Below are 10,898 nucleotides of genomic sequence, written 5' to 3'. Positions count from 1 at the left end.
CGCTTTTGGCATTTGGGAGTCCCCAAAACGGGGACGGGTCTTCGCTGCCGGGCTGCTCAGGGGGGTGTGTGACTGTGGGTGTGAGCAGGTGTGCGGCGGGGGGGTGGCTGGCAGTGGCCGTGGGTGACACGGCACACGCGGGGAGGTGTCCCACGGCAAACACGCGGCGTCACGCGGGAGCGGCCATGCCACCGCCCCCCGGCATCACCCCCGCTGACCCCCGGCAGTGTCACAGACCCCGCTCCCCCCACCCGTGTCCGTGTCCGTGTCCGTGTCCGTGTCCGTGTCCGTGTCCGTGTCCGCGTCCGTGTCCGTGTCCGCGTCCCCGCGTGTCCCGCCCCACGGCCACGCCCCCTCACGGGACGCACAGCGCTGGCCACGCCCCCTTGTCAATCATACCCGGAACGAGGCCCCGCCCCCAAACGCGAGGACGGCCCACGAGGCCACGCCCACCCCGCCCCCCGGGCTCCCCGGATCGCCCCGGGCCACCGGAGAGGACCCCGTGGGAGGGCCGTGGGCGGACACGGCGGAGACCGCGCCCAGCGGCCGCGCCCCGGCACGGCGAGCCCGGTGTGGAGGCCGCGCCCTCACGCAGAGGCCACGCCCCTCCTCCGCCGGCGGCGGCCGCGCCCCGTCAATCACCGCGCCCCGCCCGTGAGGCCCCGCCCCGCCCGTCACGCGGCACCGCCCCTGCCGCCCGCGCCGGGCGGACCCGCGGCCCCGCGCCCCTCGCGCGGCCTGAGGGCTGGGCCGGGGCCGGGGGTCCCGGGGGTCCCGGGGGTGCCGCGGTGCCGCCGCCCCCGCCGGTAAGTGCTGGGCACGGGGCCGGGCCCGGGGCCGCCGCCGCTCCCCGCGCCCGCCGCGCCGCTTCCCCGCGGCCGGGCCCGACCCCCCCTTCCCCCCCCCCCCCCCCCGCCCCTCGCGTTTTCCCGGATCCTCCCGAAAGTTTGGGAGCGCGGCGGGGGGGAGCGGGGAGGGCCGGGCTGGGGGAGCGTCCCCGTGCGGGGATGGGCGGGCCGGGGGTCCCTGAGGGTCACCCCTGCGGGTGAAACGCTGCCATTTCATTGTTACGGTGCTGCGTTTTGTTGCTTTTAAACCTTATTTTCCGTGTTTTATTGGTCGTGGCTCTTTGCCCTCGGTGCTCTTTATTTCTCTTCATTTCATTTTTATTTATTTCATTTTTATTCTTCTCCAGCCTCCCCTCCGCAGCAGTGCCGGTGCTGACGTGGAGCTGGAGAGAAATGATTCCCAAAAGGAATTTTTGAAATCCTGGCTCTGCCTCATGCCCTTCCCCGGCTGTTTTCCAGCAGCCCCTGTCCAGGTGCAGGTTTGGGGGCTTCACCCCATAATTTTCCAGCAGCCCCGCACAGATCCAGGTGTGGGGGTTTCTCCCAGGCCCCTCTATCCAGGTCTCTCCAGAGGCTTTGGAGACACCTGGGACTCGTGGTGGGCTCTGGCAGAGCTGGAAAAGCCCAGTTTGCCGGTGGGGAGGTGGCTGTGCCAGCCGGCTACGCCCCAGCTGCTGCCTCCAGCGGGACAGGTGAACGTGAGGGGTTATCAGCAATCCCAGAATTCCAGAATCATGGAATGGGTTGGGTTGGGAGGGACCTTAAAGCCCGTCCAGTTCCAACTGCGCTGTGGGCAGTGACTGCCAGATCAATATAGAGGCAAAGCAACGCAGAACTGAGGAATAAAAATAGACCTGGAATTGCGGGTTTGCTGTGGGGTTGCGGGAGCAGAGATAATCGTTTGGATGTATTTTTAATTTGGGATCTCTGGCTAAACACCTGGGGAAGGTTTCCTGGCCTCCTGTCAGTCAGAGCTCAGCCTGGGGCGTTACAGCTTGGGAGCACGTTAGGATTTTATTGCATTTAATTTTTCTACTCTCACCTCTGCAAAAGAAACATGATTGTAATTGTTTTATTTCTCTTGTTCCTGACAGCAATCCAGGGTCAAATTTCAAACCTACCTCTCTGCTTCCGGGATAATCTGATCAGGGGGTTCACAGTGGGTGTTTTTAATGCGATTCTCTCTCGCTGGACAGATTATTTTAAAAACAAGTGAAATCTTCTATTAAAAAAAAGCCAGGGTAGTAACCAAAGTGGTTTTTCCCTGGACACGTGCGTAGGGAGGGCTGTGTCCTGGTTTGGCCTCCCTCAGGATGCTCTTTGGAGGCTGGCATTAGGGCTGGGAGGGGGTTTGGGAGGTGCTAGCTCTCACTTAAAGGTAGCCAAACTTGATCACCCTGGAGACGAAAAATCTGGGAAGCTGAAGGGTTTGGAGCGTGGAGGCGCAGGGGTCAGACCTGCCTGTCCCCAGAGGTTCTACCCAATGGAGATGAGTGGTTTTCCTGCTCTGGCAGACTGGTAAATTTAAGCGACATTTTGGTGCCTGGATTTTGGAAGTGGAGAGAGATCTTGGAGGCTCCTGCAGCTGGTGATGGAGCCCTGAGACCCCGGTGCCTTCAGCTCTGCCCCTTGCGCTGCCGTGTCCTCACCTCTGCTCTTTCCCTGTGCCTCAGGTCGGCGGTGATGTGTCCACCCCTGCTCCCGGAGCGCCGCGCTCCCAAAGCCGCCGCTTCCAGCTAGATCCAAACCCGCCCCGCTGCCATGGAAACGGGCAGCCCGGAGGAGCGGGACGGAGGGGACCAGCGGCGGGAGGAGGGCGGGGACGCCCCTCCCGACAGCGCCAACGGCTCGGTGCTGACAGCGGAGCCGCAGCAGCCGCCCCCCGGCAAGCTGAGGAAAACGGCCTTCAAGCTGTTCGGGGGCAAGCGCAGCATCTGCACCCTGCCCAGCTTCTTCGGTGGCCGCGGCAAGAAGGGGCTCAGCAAGTGCAAGACCCACGACGGGCTGAGCAGTGCTGCCTGTGACAAGGGCAGTGGGACACAGCCGGACAGCCCCTCGGAGGGCAGCAGGGATGGGCATCCCGGCCCACTGCCCAGCTCCCGCAGCGCTCAGCTGGCTGTGGACTCTGGTGCCAGGGGGGATTTGGGCCAGCAGGACAGCTCTCCCCCCGGCAGTATTGAGGGCTGTGACAAAAAGCCCAATGGGGAGAAATCCTCTTTCCCCAGACCCAAAAAAGGGCTGAAAGGATTCTTTAACAGCATCCGGCGCCACCGGAAGAGCAAGGCTGCCGAGAATGAGAAGGCAGAGCTCCCCGAGTGGAACGGGGACACGGAGGAGGCCGGGAATGCTCCTGGAATGGCAGTGGAGAGCCAAGGGGCCGCAGAGGGCAGGGGAGCAGGGCCGGTCCCTGAGGCCACGGCCTGCCCGGGGGGCTCAGGGGGTGACCCCAGCTGTGGTGAGGCCACTGAGCCCACTTGCCCCGTGGCCGATGGAGGCAGCTCTGAGGGTGACACGATGGCCGTGCCAGGGAATGGGGACGTTCCAGATACAAAATCAGAGGCGGAGACTGCTGCCTGCACTGAGTTTGACCGTGAGAGTTTGCTGCTGGCCTTCCACCCTGACCTCATGGACAACGAGCCTCCCTGCCTGCACTCCGGGGACCTGCTGAGCCTCATCCTGGACGACGTCACCTCCCTGAAGAGCTTCGACTCCCTGACAGGGTGCGGGGACGACATCGCCGAGCCTGACATCGCTGAGAGCAGCATCTCGGTGGAGCGCAGCCGAGACGCCACCAAACGCAGCTCCTGCCTGGTCACATACCAGGGCGGTGGCGAGGAGATGGCAATCCCTGAGGAGGCTGAGGAGTACCTGCACCAGGTGTGGGACAGCGGCGTGCCAGGGGACAGGAGCTACGGGGCCCAGGTGTCAAGCAGCAGCCTGGAGACGCACGCCTCGCACGAGGCCGACGCCCACCCCTACATGGGGGACGCCATGGACGGCGTTGACCTCCTGACGCCCCAGAGTGACCAGCAGGAGTCTGCCCCGAACAGTGACGAGGGGTATTACGACTCCACCACGCCAGGGCCGGAGGATGAGGCTGGAGAGGAGCTCAAGAAGGACCGACTGCCCCGGGACAGCTACAGCGGAGATGCACTTTATGAGTTTGACACCCTGATGAGCCCCTCTCACGGGGAGGAATCCCTGTTCGAGGGCAAAGTCCCACGCCAGGGCATCTTCAGCTACTTCATGGACTTCTGCCTCCCTGCAGAGAAGAGCCTGATCCAGCAGATGATGGATCAGAAAAGAGGGCTGATGGAAGCCGAAGAAGAGGGGCTTGCAGCCATTCAGAAGGAGCTGCTGTACTGGGAGCTGCAGAGGGAGCCGGTCCTGAAGCGCCTGGATGTGTCCAGCAAGGAGAAGTGTCCCCGGGAAAAGCAGTGCATTGAATGTAAAAGTAGAGCAGCTGGCTCCATTGGCAAGAGTCAGAGTGGCCTTGGGAGTGAGCAGGTGGCCTCGCACACCCCAACCCAGGCTGTCAACGGTGGGGTTGCAGTGGCTAGGGCTGAAAATCCAGAGTGGAGGGATTTTCCAGGGACTCTGTGTCCGGAAAACTGTTACAACAGCCAAAAAGCCCCTGGAAGTTGCCTTACTCAGCTCACAAAGAACAACCCGGGGTTCAACACAGACCTGGACTGTGGGATGTTTGGGGACTCCATCCACGGCAGCGTGGCCCCAGCCAAGGCAGGGATGTTCCCTGGGTTCAGGCTCCCGGAGCAGGAGCGCGGTGGTGGAGCAGAGCCCAGCCCCGGCGAGCCCCAGGTGGGCAGTGAGCCTGAGCACGCCGTGAGCTTCTCACAGGCTCTGGTGGAGTTCGCCAGCAGCGGGACCCTCTTCTCCAGCCTCTCCGAGAGCCTGGGGAGCTCGGCCTCCAGCTCGTCCTTCACCCAGAACCTCCCTGCCCTCCCCACCATGGTCACCTTTGACGTGGTGGATGTGGAGCAGGACGGGGAAGGGGAGTGCGAGCAGCACCCGGAGCTGACCGCGGGCGAGGACATCGCCGAGGCCTTCGACGACAGCTACGGACAGAAAGAGTCTTTGGCTGAATGTGACGAGAGAATGTCCCCGGGCTTCTCCCCGGGCTCCTTCCAGAGCTGCAACTGGGGGGTGGCCAGCCTGCCCCGCCACCTGCGCCTGCACGGGCTGAGCCCCTCCATGCCTGCGCCACTCTCCGTGGACCGGAGGAGCCGCTCGCTGGACACGGAGAGCCTGGAGTTCGAGCTGGCCGAGCTGCAGGGCGCCCGGAGCGGCCCCCAGCCCTGCCGGCTCTGGGCCAGGCGTGAGGCCAGCAGGAAGGACTCTGCTGGAGCCAGGAGGAGCAGGAGCAAGGAGGAGGGCGAGCTGGTGGCTCCCGAGGGCGGCTCAAGCTGGCCGGGCCTGCGGCACCTCCAGCCCGGCACCGACACGGCTCCTGGCGGGATGGAGCTCTGGGGCTTCGTCCCGGCCGGCGCCGTGGAGAGCATCTGGGAGCCATCGGAGCCGCCAGACACCGTGTCCCCTTTCCTGCCTCTCTCCCGGGGTGGCACCGGGGAGGCTCCGCAGAGGCGGCCCCAAGATCCAGAGCTGAGCAGGCACCCGCTGCGGCCCTCCAACCTCCCCCTGCAGCTGGAGACCAGGTGGGGCTGGGAGGCAGCCGGGTCCTACCGGTACCACGGGGACGTCCCCAAGCTGTCCCGTTTGTTACCCCTGGGAGAAGCCGAGCTGCCTCCGAGCTTCACCTTCACCTGCTCCCCGGAGCACCGCACCAAGGGCAAACCCGTGGGCATCGCCCAGGGCGTGCCACAGCATCCCAGTGGGAGCAGCGGGGACACCGAGGGCCCGGAGCGCTGCCCCGAGCCCCTCAAGGGCAGGGCCACCCCGGGGCACGGCGGCTGCCGCAGTGCTGTGCTCAGTGTCACCGATGCAGAGTAGCTGCAGGAATGTCACCACGTCACCAAGGCCGAGTATCTCCAGGAATGTCACCGTGTCACCAAGCCATGGGGCTGCAGGAATGTCACCGTGTCACCGTGCTGAGGCTGCTCTGGGCAGGGCTGAAGTGGGGGTAAAGGGCAGGGAGGGAGGAAACCGGGAGCAGTTTTGGGGGGACTTTATTTGAGCTGGGCTGATGCTCCTCTCCTGCAGCCATCCATGGCCTCACCCCTGCGGATGCTCTGGCGGGGTTTGGAGCTGCCTCCAGGATTCCTCCATCACCACTGAGGCACTTTCTGGTTCTCCAGCCCTTTTCCAGTGCCAAGTGCAGCAGCAGCCCCCAGCAGAAGCTGGGGATGGACCCGTCGCTGGTGTGGCAGGTTGGGGTTTGCGCAGGATTGGGGCTGAGGGAACAAGCCTTGGGCAGACTTTTGAGGGAAATGGGGCTGTTTTCCTCTTTTTGGTGAAATGTTTTGGTTCAGACTCACTTTGAATGTCTTCCACCTCAGGCTCAGTCTGGGGAGCTGGGAGGAAGGGTGCCGCTTGTTCCAGAGCGAGGACGGGGCGAGGCAGCTGGAAAGGGGAACTTTGCAGCAACGTTTTTATTTATTTGGTTTTTTCCTTGCCCCAAAGGAAAGCAGGAGCTTTTGTGTGCGTGCTGATAACGTTCTCCAGGTCTAGTTTGAGTTTGCTCAGAGAGATGTGCTGTCCATGGTATCCCTTTGAAGAACAAAGTGTTGGTCCCTTCTTTGTTGTGGTCTTCACAGTGCAGAATTCCTGGTGGAAACCTTTCCTGTGCTTTGTCCTGGGCTCCTGGCCTCTCCAGGGCCGTGGGGGCAGGGATGAGGCCTTTGAAATAAGCTAAATTTGCATCGTGCCTGTAGCTGTGAAGTGGCAGATGCTGTTACTTTCTCAAAAGGAAGCTTTGTGGCTTTTTAATTTAATTTTTTTATTTTATGGTTGTTTTCTTTGCATGAACCCACAGGAGCAAAGTTTTGTGTTCGTTGGAATTCGGGATGGACCGCAGCTACCTTGGGCTTCACAGCTTCCTCCTCCTGACTGGAGGGAACAAAAAAACTGGGAGTTGCTGGAGGTTTGGGATTTTTTGCATCTTGGAAGGAATGTGGAGGAGGGACACAGGCTGAGGGGACCCTACAAGCTCCTGTGCCATCTGTTCCAGGCTGCTGATCCCCCCTGTCCTCTGTGATCCCAAACCTCCAATCCATGACACAAAGCTGCTTTGTGTCCTGCCCAAGCTCTGTGTTCTGATTGAATTCCATTACCAGTGATTTTTGTTTCCCCCCCCATTGCCCTTTTTCTATTTTACTTTGCAGCAGAGTTTGTAGCATTCAGAAAAATCATCCCAAAGTGGAAATAGCGGAGTTTTACCACATTTGTGGAGTGAGGGATGGCTCTGCCTGGGTCAGACTCGATTTTCCTGCTGGGCCCTGCCCTGCTGGGACACCTCCTGCTGCTTTCCTGCTCCGTATGGATGTGGCTCCATCAGCTGCTCCCTGCTATCCCTGGATTTCCAGGCACAAGGAGCTGCTTTGGGTTTGATGGGGATTTTCCCCCCCCAAGCAAAATGAGGTCTTGATATTCCTTTTGAGAAGAGATTCCTTCTGCACTGCCCTTGGGTATCTGGGAAGGAGCAGGGAAAGGCAGAGCCGAGTTTGGTTCAGCCTCTGTGTGTGATGTGATTTTCCTGCTGAGGCTGAGCAGATCCATCTGTGCATCCATGGGCTCAAACCTGAATTTTTCCCTATTTTCCTGCCAGCCCTGCTGTGGGGAGTTCCACAGGAATGTGCTGTGCCATGGTTCTTCTCCCTCATCCCTCTGGGACACCGGAGAGGGTTTCCTGGGACAAACCTGGCTCTTGGTGCCACGGCCACACCTGGAGGGGAGATCAGGGTGAGCCAGGGGAAGGTGCCCTTGCTGGGAGGTTGCCTCCCCTCATTAGCACAGCTGCTAATGAATATTGGATATCCCTCCCTGGAGCAAGGACAGGGTCGGGTCTGTGCCCATCTCACCCTGCTCCCAGCACACAAACCACGGGCAGACCCTGCTGGGGACACCACAGGGCCATTGTCACCCCCCTCACACCCCTGGCTGGGTTTGATCCCTGCTTTATTTCCTTTCAGCGTCTCACCAAAGGCATCTTTGGGTTCCAGGCTCTGTAGCTTTGTTCAGCCAAAGTCCTGCTGAGGGCTGGGAATGTCTTGGTGCTGAATGAATGTTCCAAGGTGTCCGTAGGAACACTGGGCTTGGGTGTAGGTACGAGATGGGGAGGTTCAGTGGGAGCAATACAGCCAAGGCTTGATTATCTGACTCTATACCAAAGGTTTCTCCTCTTCATTCCATGGGAATTCAATGAGGCAAATATCTCTGGAATTCAGATGAGTTTTCCTAACGCAGTTTAGTCACTAATTCGCTGGATCTTTGGCAGATTCTGCCCCATTAACCCAAAGAAATCAGAATTTCCAGCGCAGTAACTCCGCCTGTAAATGATCGCTGGGTAGGGATTGGATTCCCTGCCTGATGAGCCACTCCTCCCAAAAAACCCCAGTCGGGATCCCTAGGAACAAACCTGGTCTGGAGCTGGATCAGTCCAACACTGCCTTACCCGAGGAGCTCACGTTTGGGGGTGGTCACTGAGGCTTCTTCTGCAAAAAGGCTTCCCTACCAGAAACCAGTCTGAGAAGTCAGGAACAGCAGATTGTCCCGCCAAGGTACTGAGGGAAAACTCGAGGAATTGGCCTGTCCCTTGCAGGGAAGGCCTTGCCTGAAGTGAGGAATGGGGCTGTGAAGCTGTCATGAAACCACTGCCGTTGGGGTCAGCCTGCCAAGAGGTTCTGTGTTGCATTCTGGGGACTTTGGGGTTTTCTTTGCTTTGTTTGTTTTTATACGCATAAGAAAACGGTCGATTTTCTCTATTTTTGTATAGTTTTGCATTTTATAATCATGGGGAAATTTTACAGACTGTTCTTTTACTTGTGTGTCTTGTCTTTCCAAGTGGTGTGGTTTGCTTTTCCGATGGAGAAAAGGCCATTCCTGCTGCTGCCATGCCCGGATCCCACTCTGCTCCCCTGGGAATGTGCTGGGGCCTCTTCCCAGCCCCTCACCAACACACTTTGCACACACCTGAGACATCCTTAACCCTCCTCTGTCACACTCAGCTGTCCCTTCTTTGCTTTTCAGTGTTGTTTTTAATCTGAATTTGTGGATTTTGGTGATTTCTCCCTCCAAGTGTTGTAAAAAGCCCACAGGTTTCAGCTGAGGCTTTCCCTGCTGTCTGCTGATGTTATTTTATCCAAAATTGGGGCTTTTCTTAAATCCCTGTGCAGGAGATGCTGTTGGTTGGTGCTTGGAATTGCTCTTGGACAGGTTTCCTCTCCCCTTGGTACTCCCTGGCTGGGCTGGGAGCTGGGATTTCGCCCTGGTGCCTGAGGATTGCTCCTTAAATAATCCTGGGATGAGCAGGGCTGCCCAGTTTCTCCTCCTCCAGGGAGCTCCAGCCCTGTGCTCTTGCATCACTGAAGCTTCTCCCTGGAATGATACTGCCTTGAACTTTGGGATCAGAGGAGAGGAGAGCTGCTGGAATGCTAAAATCCAGCCAAAACCAGATTTTTTCCCCCAGCAGAGGTGGCAATTGCCACTGATTTGGCTCTGCATAGATTTTTATGTTTTCTCATTAATGATTTGTCACCTAATGGTGCTTTTAAAAGTTTTTCTTGATAGGGTTTGCCCCGTTCCCAGCACACGATGGACGGGAAGGTTTCTCATCAAACATTCCTGGGGCACTCAGACCCACCTTCCACATTCCCTCTGCCCTGGAATTTTGGGCTGCCTCCTCTCCACCTGGGGCCTCCTGCTCTTCTCACCCACACTGAGTCACCCTCAAGCTCCATTTGGGTGAAATGAGAAATGAAAATCCCAAAAAGCCTCTCAGTTGTAAGGAAATAAGGAATTAGCCCTTGTCCTTGGCTGCCCCATCCCGCTGCCAGGCTGGCGGCTCCTCCCAGGTGACCAACCTGTCTGAATTTGGGGTTTTTTTGTTTCCTTCCTGGTCTCATTGCTACTAGTCCTTTCAAGTTTTTAATGTATTGATTGTGTTTTAAAATGAATGTTCCTTTCACTGAATTCTAATGAATAAACTGCAGATTTTTAGAGAACTTTGGGTTTCACTGGTGGTTTGGTGCTTTCCTGCTTATTTTACCCTTGATTTATAGTGTTTTTCTTTCCCTTCTTCTCCTATCCGTTGGTTGTTTGCCAGTGAAGTGGATTTTTCCATGGGAGATAGCAACAGAGATCCTTTGGAACAGGGTAAGGCTCCTCAAACCCCTGCCATTAATGAGCTCTGGAAAAATCCACCCTTGAAGGCTCCACAGGCAGATTTTCCCTCTTTGGGCTCCAGCAGTGCCAGGGCTGAGGTGGGTGCCAGGGAGCAGAGACTGAGGGGACCCCACCTGGCTGGGACATCCCTTGGGATGGCAGAGAAGGGCCGGGAGGGATGGTTTGATTTGGGATCCTGCTGGATGTGTTCCTCAAGTGCCTCTCAGGATTTCAAAATGCACTGGCAGACCCAGGAGAAGAGTCCTGCCCTCCCCTCCTGCCTTCCCCGGGCAGAAATTGAATTTGTGAGAAGCCGTAATTATCTTAGATCCTGATGAGCTGCGCCCTTAATGAGCCCCGAGTGAGCCGGGGATGCCCTGGGGAGGCTTCGTCCTTTCCCGCTGCATCCATTGAAGATTCCCGGCCATCCGTCGAGCTGGAGGGGAGGGCAAGGCTCTGCCCTGGCGGCTGTGAGCCTCTCCTCCTCCTCCTCGCGCTGCTCTTCCTCGGTCCCAAACCTCCTCAGGCAGGAGGCTCCTCTGGGAATGCTGAGTTTCCATCAGAGCTCCCTCTGCAGCCTGGGCCTTCCCCAGTGTTGCACGGTGGGGAACTTTCCCGTTCCCAGCCTGAATCCATCCCTGTTTCATTTTAGAATCAAACCGGCTCTATCATGGCCACAGCTTCTGCTCCTGGACCAGCAGATGTGGCAGAGCACCAGTTGGAAAAGCCTCCCTGAGCCTTTGGATACTCTTC

General features: G+C 58.7%; 1 protein-coding gene across 1 annotated transcript; it reads left to right on the top strand.

Annotated features, from left to right (window-relative positions):
• Positions 1 to 765: 765 nt before the first annotated feature.
• Positions 766 to 9,985, top strand: AMER1 (APC membrane recruitment protein 1). The gene is made up of 2 exons (XM_048318843.1): positions 766 to 806; positions 2,522 to 9,985. The coding sequence occupies exon 2, from the start codon at positions 2,610 to 2,612 to the stop codon at positions 5,814 to 5,816; it is 3,207 nt and encodes a 1,068-aa protein (XP_048174800.1). The 5' UTR covers positions 766 to 806; positions 2,522 to 2,609; the 3' UTR covers positions 5,817 to 9,985.
• The last annotated feature ends 913 nt before the right edge of the window (positions 9,986 to 10,898 follow it).

The sequence above is a fragment of the Corvus hawaiiensis genome, chromosome 14, assembly GCF_020740725.1.
Source record: "Corvus hawaiiensis isolate bCorHaw1 chromosome 14, bCorHaw1.pri.cur, whole genome shotgun sequence".
NCBI classification, from domain to species: domain Eukaryota; kingdom Metazoa; phylum Chordata; class Aves; order Passeriformes; family Corvidae; genus Corvus; species Corvus hawaiiensis.
This window is presented reverse-complemented; position numbering and strand designations above follow the sequence as displayed.

Excerpts from the sequence above, each read along its gene's own strand:
- AMER1 (XM_048318843.1), top strand. The coding sequence starts at position 2,610 with ATGGAAACGGGCAGCCCGGAGGAGCGGGACGGAGGGGACCAGCGGCGG.